The following is a 16,099-nucleotide window of genomic DNA, read 5'->3' as shown; positions in this document are numbered from 1 at the left end:
TCAAGGGGAAGTCCCCAAGGGCAGCACCAGGGTCAGAAGAGATCTTGGGGCAGAAAGCCACAAAGCAGAATGCTAAAGCCTCCTCATGAAGGGGTACCCCCACTTGCTTGGGTGGGGGGAAGGCTCCTGCAATTCTCAAAGATCTGGCAAGGACAATGTCAAGACAGATGGGTGGCTTCTGCAGTTTTTTTTCTCTAGGTTACAACTAGAGTTCCAAGAGTTTTCCATCTCTTCGGGTCCCAAGGATCCAGAGAAAAAGAAGTCTCTTTCTGGCTCTGGATCATCTATTATCCCAGTCGGTGATATCAGAGGCTCCCTTAGTGGAACAGGACACATGGTTTGATTCAAACCTTTTATGGTTCCAGAACCAAACGGTAAGGTAAGACCCATTATAGATGTCAAAGATCTGAGTCGGCACTTAAACATCTGATCCTTTCGCATTGAGTCAATCCAATCGGTGGTGTCCATCCTGCAAGGAGGGGAGTTTTTTGGCTTCAATCGATACCAAAGATGCATATCTCCATATGCCAATATTTCCCGCTCACCAGAAATTTCTGTGTTTTGAAATATAAAATCATCATTTTCAGTTGTGGCCCTGCCATTCGGTTTAGCCACAGCACCACGGGTGTTCTGAAATATTCTGGCACCATTTTTAGCCAGATTAAGGGCTCAAGGCATAACGGTCCTAGCCTATTTAGATGATCTACCTTTAATAGATCATTCAGTCTTAGGTCTAAACCAGAGTCTGATCGCAGAATCTCTGGGTTGGATACTCAGCCTAGAAAAATCCTCCTTAAAACCATCAAGGAGATTACAGTATTTGGGGCTGGTTATGGCTACCGTACAGAATAAGGTATTCTTATCCCAGACAAAAATCAGTTCCTTTGTAGGACTAATTCAACTTATCAAAACAAAGAAAAATCCTTCCATTCGGCTGGGCATGGGATTGTTGGGGGAAATGGTGGCCTCCTTCGAGGCCATCCCTTACGCACAGTTTTCACTCAAGACTTTTACAAAACACCATCCTCTCCGTCTGGAATAAAGGATTCAGGCTTTTTTTTCCAAATACGCTTGGCTTCCAACGTAAGTCAGAGCCTAAATTGGTGGTTGTTTTCCAGCAAAAGGCAAAATCTTTTCTACTTGTATCCTGGAAAGTGTTAACAACAGATGCCAGCCTTCTAGGCTGGGGAGCAGCCCAGGAGAAGATTCTGTCCAGGGGCGATGGTCCAGGTTAGAGGACCTTGCCTATCAACATTTTGGAAAATTCTGGCAGGACGTCTGGCTCTAGAATAGAGGACGGTCAAACTACAGGTCTGTCCTGTCAGGATTCCGTCCGACAAGGCCACGACTGTGGCTTACATCAATCACCAGGGGGGAATGAGAAGTCGTGCAGCCCAAAAAAGAGGTGAATAATGTTCTAGCTTGGGCAGAACACAACATTCTTTGCCTATCGGCAATTTTCATTCCAGGAATAGAGAGTTGGCATTTATTTCCGGGAGAATGGTCTCTTCGCCCCGACATCTTCCTAGCCGTATGTCAGAAATGGGGTATTCCGGACATGGACCTACTCACGTCCAGATTCAACAACAAAGTCGATAACTTTGTGTTGGGAACAAGGGATCCGCTAGCAAGCCGAACAGATGCATTAGTCTTCCTTTACTGATCTATGCGTCTTCCGCGCCTTCTCTGCAAGATCAAGCATGAACGAAAGGAGGTGATTCTAGTGGCCCCAGCGGGTCCCAGAAGATCTTGATTACCAAGATCATAAAGATGGCAGTAGGAGATCTACTTTATGAAAGGAAAATTTAACAGGTTGACTGTTGAATCCCACTTTATAAAGGATCGTGGGTGATCTCCTTCAGGTAGTGTCTACTTTGATTAATGCCAAGAAGCCGGCTTCCAGAATCATTTACTATAGAGTCAGGAAGACATATGTTTCTTGGTGTGGATCCAGGGGTTGGCACCTCAGGAAGTATGTCATAGGCAGGATCCCTGATTTCCCTCAAATGGGATCTGAAATTAAGTTGGCCTTGTCTTCCATCAAGGGCCAGGTCCAGGCCTTGTCAGTGTTTCTTATCAATGGCCTTGTGCTTCCCAATCTTGGTGCGTAGTTTATTCAGGGGGTAACACGGATTAATCCCCCCTATCAAGGCATAATCTTTCTGGTTGCCATTTCTTACTGCTGCTAGAAGAGTTTTGGAACTAGCAGCTCTGTCTTGTAAAGAGCCATATTTGATCATGCATAAGGGTGAGGTGGTTTTATGTCCTCATCCTGAATTCCAACCAAAAGTGGTCACAGGTTTTCATTAAACCAAGATATTATTCTTCCTTCTTTCTCCCCAGAGCCTCAATCTAGAAAAGGCACTACATTCCCTTGATGTAAGAGCGTTCAGAGTCTATTTAAAGATGACTGCTCAGGTTCGCAAAACACGTTTTTTTTGTGCTACCAGTGGACAGACAGCGTCAAAATCCACTATTTTCCAAATGGGTTCATCAAGTGATTGTTCAAGCTTCAGCTTAAAGAAGAAAATTCTTTCTTCTCATGTTAGAGCACACTCATCCAGGGAGATTAGTGCCTCTTGGGTGGTGCATCATCAGGCCTCTAGGGCTCAAATCTGTAAATCTGCGACTTGGTCTTCGGTTCATACGTTTACCAGATTTTATCAAATCAATATTAAAGGTCATGAGGATATTGCCTTTGGGTGCAGTATACTGCAGGCTGCAGTATTAGTCCCCAAGTAATTAGTCCCTACTAAGTGCTATGGCTCTGTGTCCCCTGATGTAAGAAAAGAAAACAGGATTTTTATAACAGCTTACCTGTAAAATCCTTTTTCTTTGATGCACATCAGGGGACACAGAGGTCCCTCCCTTCTTGGTATACACTTTTATTGCTTGGCTACAAAACTGAGGACTCCCAGTAGTGGGAGGGGTTATATAGGGAGTACACTTCTTGCCTTAGGGCGGGACAGTGTCCATCACCTATCAGTGGCCCTATAACCCACATAGTAAGTACTATGGTCTGTGTCCCCTGATGTACGTCAAAGAAAAGGATTTTACAGGTAAGCTGTTATAAAATCCTGTTTTTTTTTTTTCTTCCGTTAAAAAAACATAACGGACAAAAAACGGATGTATCCTTTTTTTGCATTGTAAGTGGATGTGGAAAAAAAACTGATGCAAAACAAATGTAAACTTCATCTGTTTTTTTTTCTTCGACTGAACTGATGAAATTAAAGGTCGGCATTTGTAAAAGGAGCCTTAAATGATTTGTAAAGGCAGAAGGATTTTAATTTCAATGCATTAAGATAAAAAGCGTTCTGTGTGCAGCAGTCCCCCTAATACTTACCTGAGGTCCCTCTCTGTCCCTCTCTGTCCAGCGATGTCCACGTGTGTCTTAGCCATCTGATATTCTCCCTCTTGATTGGCTGAGACACAGCAGCGGCACCATTGGCTGCCGCTGCTTTCAATAAAAGTCAGCTAGCCAATCAGGGAAAGAGAGGGAGCAGGTTCGGGTCGGGGCTCCTTGTCTGAATGGACACAGGGAGTTGTGACTCGGCTTGAGTGCCCCCATAACAAGCTGCTTGCTGTGGGGGCACTGAACAGAAGGAAGGAGCCAGGAGCACAGAAGTGGGACCCGAGAAGAAAAGGGTCTGTGCAAATCCACTGCAGCAGAGCATGTAAGTACAACATATTGATTATTTTTATAGGAAAAAAACAAGACTTTTCAATCACTTTAAAGTGGAATTTTACATAATCTTAAAAATGCTTTCCCCTCCAACAACTATGCTGACTAACCTGTGTATGAACGATGTACATACTTCAACTATTTTCAGGCCGCTTCATCCCGGTTATGTGAACTCCCCTTTTACCAGCCAGCGGCAGCTGAAGGCAATAGGAGAGAGCATTTGTCAATGACTGCTAGAGCTTGGGACCAGTGAGGTCGCCCCTAGGCTCCTCTGGCCTATACCTTGTTGGCGCTCTCTCCTCCCCCAGCAGCTGCGGCTAATTGACAAAGGAGAGCTGGATCATGTAACTGGAGCGGCTGGAAATGGTTAAGTATATACATCTTTCTTACACAGATAGGTCTATAGATATTGGGGAGCATTTTTAAGATTAGTTGGGTATAGCCTGGAATTCCACTTTAATAAATATATTATACTTTCTTTTTTGCTTACAGTTCTGTTATAAAGAGAGACTGTGGCCAGGCTATGAATGTTCAAGAATTAACACATACCGTATTTATCGGGGTATAACACGCACCCCAAGTTTAGGAGGGCATTTTAAGGAAAAAAGTTTTAGGAGGGACGTTTAAGGGAAAAAAAACTTACATTTAAATGCCCGTCAATGCAGCCTTATCAGTGTGCATCTGCAGCCTTGTCCATCATTGCAGAATGATCAGTGTCATTTGCAGCTTGCCCACCGCTGTTTGCAGCCTTGCAGAGTGTCATTTGCAGCTTGCCAGTGTCATTTCAAACTCGCCCAGTGCCGTTTGCAGCCTTGCCCATGTATAAATATCCCGCCGCCGAGACAGACCAAAATACTGTGTGTCAGTATTTTAGCCTCACAGACAGTGGGGATCGGCGTATAACACGCACCCACGACTTTCCCCCGATTTTAAAGGGGAAAAAGTGCGTGTTAAACGCCGATAAATACGGTACTTAACAAGCAGTGATTAAGCTTTTAAAATAAGCCTGTGCTATCCTTTTATGGTTACATCTATTGTGGAGCAATTTGTCCCCAAAGTTCACAGCAGAAGCAATGCTGTCATTCAAGTCCAGTGTTTATATGAATGTATTAAACTCTCATTGATTTTTAGAGTGATGAATTCTGATGAACCAAATTAACATCCCGCTATATTTAACTATAATTGTAACCAAGCACTTGTATTACATAGCTGCTGTGTCCTGCTCAAGTGTGTCGATCTGTTGGGGAGTGCAAACACTTTGGGGCTGCTCAGGGATAGCAGATTCTCAAGCTGCTGTCAATCAGTTAGCTTGAGGTGGAGGAGCAGGGGTTTGGCACTGTGTGTTTGTGTGGACGCATACAGTGCTGGGAATGTGAACACAAGGGTGGCTCCATAGGACCCTTTTTTGGGATTTTAGGCTTCCCAGCCTAGAGGTGAGATGTGGGGTCTTATTGACCCCCCCATATCTCACTGTAAATGGGTCCGATCGTGCCATATTCCTATTACAAGGGATGCTTACATTCCTTGTAATAGGAATAAAAGGAATCAAATTTTTTTATTGTATTATAGTGTCAAACTAAAAAAAAAAAATTAACAATAAAAAAAAAAAATTAAAGCGCCCCTGTCCCGTAAGCTCGTACGTAGAAGCGAACGCATACGTAAGTCCCGCCCACATATGAAAATGGTGTTCAAACCACACGTGAGGTATCACCGCGAACGTTGGAGCGAGAGCAATAATTCTAGCCCTAGACCTCCTCTGTAACCTAAAACATGTAACCAGTAAAAAATAAATTAAAGCGTCGCCTATGGGAATTTTTAAATTCCAAAGTTTGGCGCCATTCCACTAGCGCGTGCAATTTTGAAGCGTGACATGTTGGGTATCTATTTACTCTGCGTATCTTCCTCTTTCACATTATGCAAAAAAATTGGGCTAACTTTACTGTTTTTTTTTTTTGTTTGTTTTTTTTTTTTAAAGCATGAAACTGTTGTTTTTTTTCTGAAAAAAACTTGTTTGAAAAATTGCTGCGCAAATACCGTGCGAGATAAAAAGTTGCAACGACCACCATTGTATTCTCCAGGGTCTTTGCTAAAAAAAACATAATGTTTTGGGGTTCTATGTAATTTTCTAGCAAAAAAAGTGTCAGAATTGGCCTGGATGTGAAGTGGTTAAACAAGGGATCTGATTAGTTGGTAAGTGGCAGTGTTTTTACTGGTGGAGGATCCTTTTGTTACACTATGGAACATCTTCTTGGGTGTTGTGTAACATCACTTTGGAGGGCTTAAGAAACATCGTTGGATTTGCAGTGTGGACTATTTAACCTCTTTTTTTTTTTTTTTTTTCAGAGCAGAGTTCGGTTTATCTATATACCGATATTTGGACATTAGAGGCATTTATTATTTTACTCTTTATTTCATTCAGTGCAATATTGTTTAATGTGAATTTGTTTGGAGTAGTTTTTCACTTACATATATTTCACATACACTATATATATATATATATGGGTTAACTATATATGTGTGTTTTTTTTTTTTTTTTTTTTAACAGGGATTTGTTGTGCAGCTTTTCCTTTTTAATTTATGACTTAGGCCGCGTACACACGGGCGGATTGTCTGCCCAACTAAGTTCGTCAGACAATCCGACAGACAGTCCGTTCAACTTTTGAATGAACGGACTTGACCACACACGATGAACAGACAGTCCGCTGAAAGCTTGCGCGCTGACGTGTACAGCATGTACGACGGGACTAGAAATACGACGTCCAATACACTGCAATGCAACCTTCGGCGTGTAAATCCTTTCTGAGCATGCGCCATACTTAGTCCGTCCAACTTGCCTACTCACGAGCGGACTGTCCGCTGAAACCAAGTTTGGACGGACAAAATTACGGAAATTCCGAAAGACTAAGTCCGTCAGACTGTCCGCTGAAAAAGTCCGCTGAAGCCCACACACGAGCGGATTGTCCGCTGAAACACGGTTCAGCGGACTAAGTTGGGCAGACAATCCGCCTGTGTGTACGCGGCCTTAGACATAAGAGGTGCATGGGGAGCTGAAACAAGGGTTTCCCAACATTTCCAAGGGATTCTGGATTACATGGGCCCTCCCGTCACAGTCTTGGCCACCATGCTGCAGCTCAGTTTCAGGTTCTTGGCAATCTTCTTATAGCCTAGGTCTTCTTTATGTACAGCAACAATTCTTTTTTTTTCAGATCCTTAGAGAATTCTTTGCCGTAAGGTGCCATGTTGAATTTCCAGTGACCAGTATGAGAGAGTGAGATCGATAACACCAAATTTAGCACAACCTGCTCACTATTCACACCTGAGACCTTGTAACACCGAGTCACATGACATCGGGGAGGGAAAATGGCTAATTGGGCCCAATCTGGACATTTTCACTTAAGAGTGTACTTTTGTTGCCAGTGGTTTAGACATTAATGGCTGTGTGTTGAGTTATTTTGAGGGGACAGGAAATTTACACTGCTATACAAGCTGTACACTCACTACTTTACATTGTAGCAAAGTGTAATTTCTTCATTGTTGTCACATGAAAAGATATAATAAAATATTTACAAAAATGTGAGGGTTGTATTCACTTTTTTGAGATACTGTTAAACTGTGAGGCAGCATGGTGCTGGATGGATGGCGAGAGCTAATCCAGTTAACTGGTTTCTGGGATGGAGGGCGGTCCTAGCAACCAATCACAAGCTGGTTAACAGAAAAAGTTGGCCTGTCCCTCCATCCAGAATTGTTCTGCCTCCCAATGTCCACTCTAGATCTGCAGTGCCTCCCGCCCTTCCCCTTTTATCTCACTGCTATGAGGGACAGGAAGGAAAGCTAGAGATGAAGGGGAGCTAGACACTGCAGTGTAGAGGGGGTGATATAAAAGGGGGGGAGGGGTGAGGACAGGAATGTGGTGGGGAGTGATGTGAAGAGGGGCTGGGGACTGCAATGTGAAGGAGGAGGGGTGTGCTATAAAGGGAGACCAAGGACAAAAATGTGAAAGGGGGGCTGGGGACTACAATGTGAAGGGGGTGCTATAAAGGGGGTTGGGACAGGAATTAAGTGGGGGTGTTATGAAGGTGGGCTGGGGACTGCAATGTGAAAGGGTAATATAAAGGGGGCCAAGCAAAGGAATGCTAAGGGTGGTTCAGGACACTGATGTAAAGGAGGAGATCTTGATGTGAAGGGGGGCTGTGATATTAAGGAGGGGGTTGTGATGTGCAGGGGGGACTGAGAACACTTCTGTAATAATGGGATTGTGATGCAAACGATCTGAGGCTTCATTGCGTCCTGAATTCTGCATGTAGGCAACCCATTCATTTCAGTGGGCTTCCGTTTATGCAGAAACAGAGGGGGGGAAAAAAGTCCATGACCCTTTTTTTTTAAATTGCGCCATACCAAGCCACATGGTACCGGTTTGGCGCACTCAAAAACGTGCCATGTCTGCCGAAACGGGGAGGTGCCAATAAGAATCAAACGTGATTCGGACCTCTGGTGGCAGAAAATTTTACTGACTGGACCTCCGTGAATTTTAATTCAATTCCCCGGATCTATGCTAGCCAGGTCTCAGGATTATATGCATATATCACCATACAATTCCAAACACTAGAAATTTCTTTATTTTTCCAAATAAACTTTCAAGTGCAGATGTTAGAACTTATGCTACGCAACACTAGGGTCCTTGCTTAAAATACTGGCCATTGCAATAGCTGCATGGAATTTGCTTGCTCTCCCTGTGTTTGTGTGGGTTTTACCTGGGCACTTTGGTTTCTTTCCACACCACAAAGACCTTCTAGGAGGTTAATTGGCTCCTGTCTAAATTGTTCCTGGTATGAGCATATATGTACGCATGTGAGATAGGGACCTTAGATTGTAATCTGCTTGAAGGAAGGACTGATGTGAATAGTGTGGTTCCTATATGTTGATGCCATATATACAGTAAATGCATGTAATATTAAGTGTAAAATTTCTTGGGTCCCATTAACCTCACACACAACACTCATCACTGCGCCAAAGCATCTGTGCTTGGTGGTGTATTGGAGCAGTGGTTTTCAACCCTGTCCCCAAGTACCCCCAACAGGCCCTGTTTTGGGAATTTCTCTTAGACCTTGTACACACGGTCAGAGATTCCGACGGAATGTGTCCTATCGGACCGTTTTGTCGGATAATCCGACTGTGTGTGGTCTCCATCAGACTGTTGCCGTCGGAGTATCCGACGGACCAAGTTTTCCAACTTGTCCGTAAAATTTTCCGACAAAATGCTCCGATCGGACTTTGTCCGATCATGTGTAGCCTACTCTGACGGACAAAGTGCCACGCATGCTCAGATCAAATTCCTAGACCAAAGCTATTGGCTTCTAGCCTGAATGTAGTCCCGTCGTAACGAAATAACGTCATCACGTTATGTACAATCGGATTTTCTGACAACTTTGTCCGACCGTGTGTATGCAACAGTTACGGACAAAATCCGTCAGACAAAATTCAACGGATTTGGTTGTCAGAATGTCCGACCGTGTGTACAAGGGCTTAGATAAATACCAAGCCATTGACTCTGATTAAAAGCACGTGTACAAGATAAAGGAAAACCTCCAAACATGGCCTGTTGGGGGTACTTGAGGACAGGGTTGAGAACCACTGTATTGGAGCACACTCTAGAGTTGCATTGGAATGCAATCAGCAGTGAATCAACAAACACATTGCAGCGCAGCCTAGCAATATGTCAGCAGAGGCTGAGTGAGTGAGAGAGCTGCAAGGACCCTACCAGCCCTTGGGGGGGGGGGGGGGGGGGGTTGCACAGGAATCCACACACCCAGAAAAGATGGATTGGGATTATCTGTACAGATCACTCCACTCATGGTAACAAAAATACTTTAGGAACACCTGACAGGCTAGATGAAAGCAAAGTGATGAACCATAAAATAGGGAAAAGAGATGTATTTGTTTGCAGCTAATATGTCAGGCTGGAGTATAATATGACAGCATTGTGGGTTTTCTTTTTTCAGGAACACATTTGATGAGATGGAACCTGGATTGAGCTCTTTTCGTGTGGAATTTCCAGACTTCTCAAGCACTATCCTGCAGAAGTTAAACCAGCAGCGCCAACTGGGTCAGTTATGTGACATCTCCATCGTGGTACAAGGCCACCTCTTCCGAGCACACAAGGCTGTCCTGGCTGCCAGCTCGCCATACTTCTGTGATCAGGTTCTACTCAAAAACAGCCGCAGAGTCGTCCTTCCTGAGGTCATGAACCCAAGAGTGTTTGAGAACATTCTCTTGTCAACTTACACCGGAAGATTGGCTCTGCCAGCTCATGAGATTGTAAGTTACCTTACTGCAGCAAGCTTTCTTCAGATGTGGCACGTTGTTGACAAGTGTACAGAACTCCTAGAAAGCAATCCAACTCTCCTCTGTCAAAAGTCCACCCTCAGCAATGACCGCCAGTCTCCCAGCAGCAGCAACTATAATGGCATAAATGAAACTTTTGATTTGGGGACGAGTAGTCAAGCAGATTACAGAAAGGCTGTAGAGATAAGAGATGTTGAACATGAGGAAGAGAGCCCAAAAGATGATGAAATGTCCTCTCAGCTTACTGAACACGAGTATCTGCCTAGCAACTCTTCCACAGAACATGATCAACTAAGTACAGAGATGACAAGCCAAGATGGAGAGGAAGGGGCCAGTGATAGTGCAGATTATCATTACTCCCGTCCATTGTATATAAAGCCCAGTATCATGTCCCACAAAAGATGGATCCATGTGAAGCCAGAAAGGTTTGAGCAGGATTGTGAAGGTGTTGAAGTTCACCCTCCTTTTGAAGACCATATCTCAGAATCCCTAAACCCAGGGCCAGCAGAGCCTCCAATTCAGTCTTCTGCAGTTGTAGACAGTTTTGATTTCTGCAACAAAAAATCAATAGAGCCAGAAGTACACAGCGACAACAGTCATTATGACGAGCATGTTGACTTCTATGGCGCTTCAATGGAAGAGTTTTCAGGGGAGCAGGAAGAACATCTTGAAGGCCACAGAGCAGATAATGCCTCTGCAGGGTTTGGGGAAGGTATGGACGTTCCTGCCAGTATTAAAGAAGAAAGCTCATCCTCAGGTTTTACTGCTGTGGTGTACAAACTCTACCCATGCCAGTGTGGAAAAAGCTTTACGCATAAAAGCCAGAGGGACAGACACATGAGTATGCATCTGGGTTTACGACCTTATGGGTGTGGGGTCTGCGGAAAAAAGTTTAAAATGAAACATCATCTGGTTGGCCACATGAAAATCCACACAGGAATTAAGCCTTATGAGTGTAATATTTGTGGCAAGCGGTTTATGTGGAGAGACAGTTTCCACCGGCATGTCACTTCATGTTCCAAGTCCTACCATGCCTCGAAAGGCGAGCCGGCCCCAGCTGACAACTAAATAAGTCTGCTTTATATCCAATAACACAGGGTGATGCCTGTCGGTATTGCTGGTCCTTTGAAACACTATGGTAATATTATTAAGCAATAAGCCGATTCTAGTGTGCAGGCCACGGCATCCATTTTGACTTTGGTGCTTGCTATTGCAAAATTGGGAAAATAATACATGCAATATTTTGACGAAAAGATTTTCAGGCAGCAGTTTAGGAATATTTATATAAGCTAAAGTGGGTTTTCTACTTTCACCAATAACATGGGGGAATCTTTCCAAGTGTTAAAATAGAGGATTGGCTGAAGACACTCTGCCTGGATGTTTTTTGTCTCTTTCAAGCTAGCTCTGTGGCGGTTGGAAAGCGGTGTGTTCAACACACTGCAGTTATAGCCGCCTCCGATTTTTAAATGGATTTTGCTTTGTGGCAGTGGAAAAAGCCTATTGTTTGGAGTCAACTCCGACCAGTCGACGCATGGCCTCAGTGTTGCTAGTGAAAAGGCCCTATAATTCAATATAAAAATATTGTAAAAACAGAGTTTTAGTAAATGTGACTGTCTCATGTAGCTGGTAAATGCTAACCTGTTTATGACTTGGGGTACTTTGGGCCTTTGTCTTTCGAATCACTAAATTCCAAAGAATGTAAGTAGTTTTCATTTACTTGCTCTGCAACTCTTGGATGCTTTTGGTTTTGCAACAGCAGTTGAGCAGGTGATCAATGTCAGATACCAGCGATCACTTGCTGCGAATAGTTGTGACGGGCTCTCAGCACCCTCTGAGCATGTATATTTTGCACATGAACATGCACACTTCATGTCATGCTCGCCAGGAATTTGCAACCTGCACACATTTGTTAAAGGGTCTTAGATCTACACTTAGTTGCAATAATGCCCCAAAATAGAGTGTATATCTATACCACCGGGTCAACAAAGAATTAAATCGGCCTTTTTTTAATTTGAATTCTAGATTGACCTATGACAAGAGAGGAGTTTTTTTTTTTGTTTCCTTCTAATTCACAAACTCGTATCTATGAATGTAATGTTTTCTTTTGTAAGATATTTTAGTTAAAGGAGAAGTCTAGCCTGAGCTTGCTTCACTGGGCTTCTCCTATGGGTCACAGGAGTGCAGTTCAGAGTGGTCTGAACACCGCTCTCTGCTGACGTCACCAATATCAGTCCAGACACTGTGTCATCCTGACTCCGGGAGTCTGGATCCGCCAGGTGCCTGGACTGATGGCTGTCTCAGCGAGTCGATAAGACAGCCGCTCCCCGCCCCTCCACAGCTCAGCACTGAGCGTGGAGGAGCAGAGCAGGAGAGCTGCTGATTGACAGGCAGCAGCTCTCTTCTCAGGGAGCCGAGAGAATCGAGCCATCAGCGATGTTCGATCACTCGGGTCTCTGTCCAGAGATGTCAGGGGACAGATGCAGCATCAGACTAATGCTGTATCCACATAGGTATATATAAAACTGCAATAACCCCCCAAACCCATACTTCTCTTTTAAAGCGGAGGTCCACCCTAAAGTGGACCTTCCGCTCATTGGAATCCTCCACCCCTCCGGCGCCACAATTGGCACCTTTCAGGGGGGAGGGGGGTGCAGGTACCTGTACAGTACAGGTATCTGCACCCACTTCCGGGATAGCTCTCTGCGGAAAGGGGCGTAGATTACGCCCCTTTCTGCAAGTGCCCCGCTGCCTGCTGGGAAACGCACGGATCCCAGAGGCAGCGGGTCCATCCTTATTGCGCAGCGCGACTCGCGCATGCGCAGTAGGGAACCGGGAAATGAAGCCGAAAGGCTCCACTTCCTGATAACCATACCCAAGATGGCGGCGGCAGCACCCGAGAGAAGATCGAGAGATCGGCTTCGGGTGCCGACATCGCGGGCACGCTGGGAGGGTAAGTGTCCTTATTTTAAAAGTCAGCAGCTGCAGTATTTGTAGCTGCTGGCTTTTAAAAAATAAAAAATAAATGGCGGAACTCCCGGCGGACTCCCGCTTTAAGCTGTCCAAAGAATTAAAGGGACAGTAAACTGAAATTTTAAGTTGCTAGAACAGTAATTGGATTTGTTTTTAATTATTGTTACTTCTAGGAGAAGGTTGATTTAAAATTAGGAGATGCTTGTTTTGTTTGGCCACTAGGAGGCAGTTATTGCTTCCTTGTGCAGGAGCCCTGTGCTAGAGGTTATTGTGCTGGAACTTTATTAGGAGGGTAAAGAGAAATAATTCTGAACAGAATGATATATTGTTCCTCTCTGCTGCAATAGCAAGCACCAAATTGGCCTTATTGTTGGTACTTAGCCTGGCTGGCTGCAGCAAAACTCTGTTGTGAATTTTTAAACAGAGTTCACAAGACATTTTGTGTTTTCCACACTTACTGTAGAAAGCAAATCCAAAGGGTCTGTTAGATTGGCCTTCTGGGTGATTAAAGTATATGTAAAGGCAAAACGTTATTAGGTTTTAGATGACATGTTGTCAAGTATTAAACCCTCATATCAGATTTTAAGTGCAGTCTTCATCCCCACTTGGGAGATTCAGCCTCTCAAAGGACCATTGTCCATTTGACCAAAAGTGAGAGGAAATTCCAAAATTTTAGAGTTGTCACCAGACCGACATGTGAGGGTAAATCTGTCAAATAGAGACAAATGTTCCAGGGAGGACTGTCTAAGATGCGAGTTCCCCTCACTTTGGGGATATTTCCTCTTCTTGTCACATCTCAGGCACAGAAACTAAAGAGAAATCTCCCTAGTGGGAAACACAAATAAAAAAAAATCTGATTATGTTATAAAAAGGATTAAAACCCTTGTTTTTATTAAATTTTTATTTTAATGTGCAAGCTAAGTGCTTTTATGCCACATTCACTAACCAGATTTTACAACCCAGCTCCTAACAAAACCTTTGTTGGATGCAGGGGTAGAAGTTTTGTGTAGTGCAGTGGCTGTTCTTATTTGGGGGGATTTCCCTTTAATTCCTGTCTTGGCTACAGCCTGTGAGACAAATCTTCCCAGTGGGGACACAGATGGCAGTAAAAACCAGCCAGAGATTCTAATCCTTCCCCTACAGCATCTAAAAGCTGAGGAAAACATTGGCTAGAATCAATCTTTGGCTTGATTTGCTTGACCAGGCTGATACCAACAGTCAGGGCCAATACGAAGAAGCTAGGTGCTAAAAACATTTTACTTCCCAACTGCTGATCGCTGTCATTTAACAGCCAATACCTGACAAAGCTGTGTGCAAAGCGGAGCATCGTGCTAAGAAATGAAATCTCCCATTTCCACAGCTTTAGAAGAGAGCAAAATTGATGGCATTTTGACCAAAATAACTTTAGTTTTAAAGGCTCAAATTACCTGGGTCATGAAGGGGTGATTTTTTTTTTTTTTTTTGTTATTTTTTTTTAACTCTTTATTTAAATTTGACTAGTTGCACTTTTTATTTTTTCCCTGGGCACTGCATATTGTGCTCCTGGGAAAACCTTTTTGCAATATTCAGCAGGCATATCTGTAGAAACAAATTAAGGATCCAGCCTGGTAATTCTGTACTAGTCATCAGATCCTTGATGTAATGTGTCTTTACGGCAAAAAAAAAAAAAAAAAACAACAAACAGTCTCAAAGGCCGCCAGTAGGGATGAGCTCAGAAGTGTCCGAACAGGAGTCCAACCCCACCGCTATCGTCTCTGGAAGCTGTCAAAGCCGACAGCCAATCCCGCTGCCACAGTTACGCAAGGAGCATGTATACACGTAGGGCAGAAAATGCACCCGCCCCGCTTATGATTGGCTGTCGGCTTTGGCATCTTCCCGACGCCTTAGCTCAGGCGGGTTTAGACACTTGTGCGAATCCTCCTAAGTTCATAACTGGCCGCCATCTCACCTGGCACTTTTTTATACTTAACTTTTGTATCTTGGTGTGAAGCCGTCTTAAGTATTTGAGCGTTCAAAATTTAGCACTGCAATTGCACTTTTTAATTATGTTGTTTCAGAACGGTCCTTTGTTGTGGTTTTTGGTAATAGTGTTACAAGTTTAAAAGCACTTAATTGAAAAATGGGTACTTTTTGCCAAAATCAGACTATGGTATATATTATTTATTTTTTTTATATATTTTTTTTTTTTGGCAATAGAGATGAATTTGGTGTGACAGTGGCTAATCATGTCTCAAAGTGTTTTTTTTACACAACAAATTACCTAATTGTTAAATTATTTAGCAAAGTTGGTATTGTACAGTGGTCTCTTTCGTGGTCCGTATGATCTTGAGCTTGTAAAAATGGTTCATAGGTAACCTTTCCTAGTCTCCTCTTTTCTTGGGATTTGTTTGTTTTCTATTCGGAAAATAAGCTGAAATCAACAACATTTATTTGAATATTTTATATTGTCGCAAAGGTTGTTTAAAGTGGTTGTAAACCCTAGGACAAAAAAAAAAACCTGCAAGACAAAGGCATAATGAGCTAGTATGCCAGTGATTCTCAACCAGGGTTCCTCCAAAGGTTGCTAGGGCTTCCTTCAGTATTGGGCAATTTCTGCCTCTCAGATAAGTTCCCACCGACACCATTGATCTTTTTAGCCATCTGTATGGAGGTAAGTCTTCCCAATGACCACAAGTGTAAGGACCATTCTTCCCACTGATCATCACATTAATGTATCATGAGTTGTAGATTTCTCATTTTTAGCAGGGGGTTCCCCGAGACCGGAGAACTATTTCAAGGGTTCCTCTGTGTTGAAAAGGTTGAGAGAGGCTGTAGTATGCTATGCATACTAGTTCATTATGAATTACTTACCTGAGATTGAAGCCCCTGCAGCCGTTCTCGTACTTCGCTCCAGCAGCCGACATTGTTCCCGGAGTTACTTCCGGGTATCACGGGCTCCGGCGCTGTGATTGGCTGGAGCCGCTATGACGTCACTCCCGTGCATACATGCGGAAGCCGCCAATAACAGCACACTCGCTGAAGCAACGGCACGTGACGTCGGCACATGCAAATACAGGGGATATCTCCTAAACCGTTCAGGTTTAGGAGCTATCCAGGGTAGCTACA

General features: G+C 43.7%; 1 protein-coding gene across 5 annotated transcripts in view; it reads left to right on the top strand.

The window, feature by feature from the left end:
• ZBTB43 (zinc finger and BTB domain containing 43) overlaps positions 1–16,099 on the top strand; it is a 91,598-nt gene that overhangs the window by 18,741 nt on the left and 56,758 nt on the right. For 2 of the 5 annotated variants that reach the window (XM_077484872.1, XM_077484873.1), the window contains exon 3: positions 9,682–15,353. The exons of 2 other annotated variants lie outside the window; for them this stretch is intronic. In XM_077484872.1, coding sequence (XP_077340998.1) covers positions 9,698–11,092 — 1,395 coding nt within the window. In that variant the 5' untranslated portion in view covers positions 9,682–9,697 and the 3' untranslated portion in view covers positions 11,093–15,353. Of the gene's footprint in view, positions 1–6,888; positions 7,252–9,681; positions 15,354–16,099 lie in introns of those variants that run through there. One more of the 5 variants, XR_013276537.1, reaches the window with a different exon arrangement.

The sequence above is a fragment of the Lithobates pipiens genome, unplaced genomic scaffold (genome assembly GCF_037356315.1).
Source record: "Lithobates pipiens isolate NorthernLeopardFrog02 unplaced genomic scaffold, aLitPip1_a1.2 Scaffold_166, whole genome shotgun sequence".
NCBI lineage: Eukaryota > Metazoa > Chordata > Amphibia > Anura > Ranidae > Lithobates > Lithobates pipiens.
This window is presented reverse-complemented; position numbering and strand designations above follow the sequence as displayed.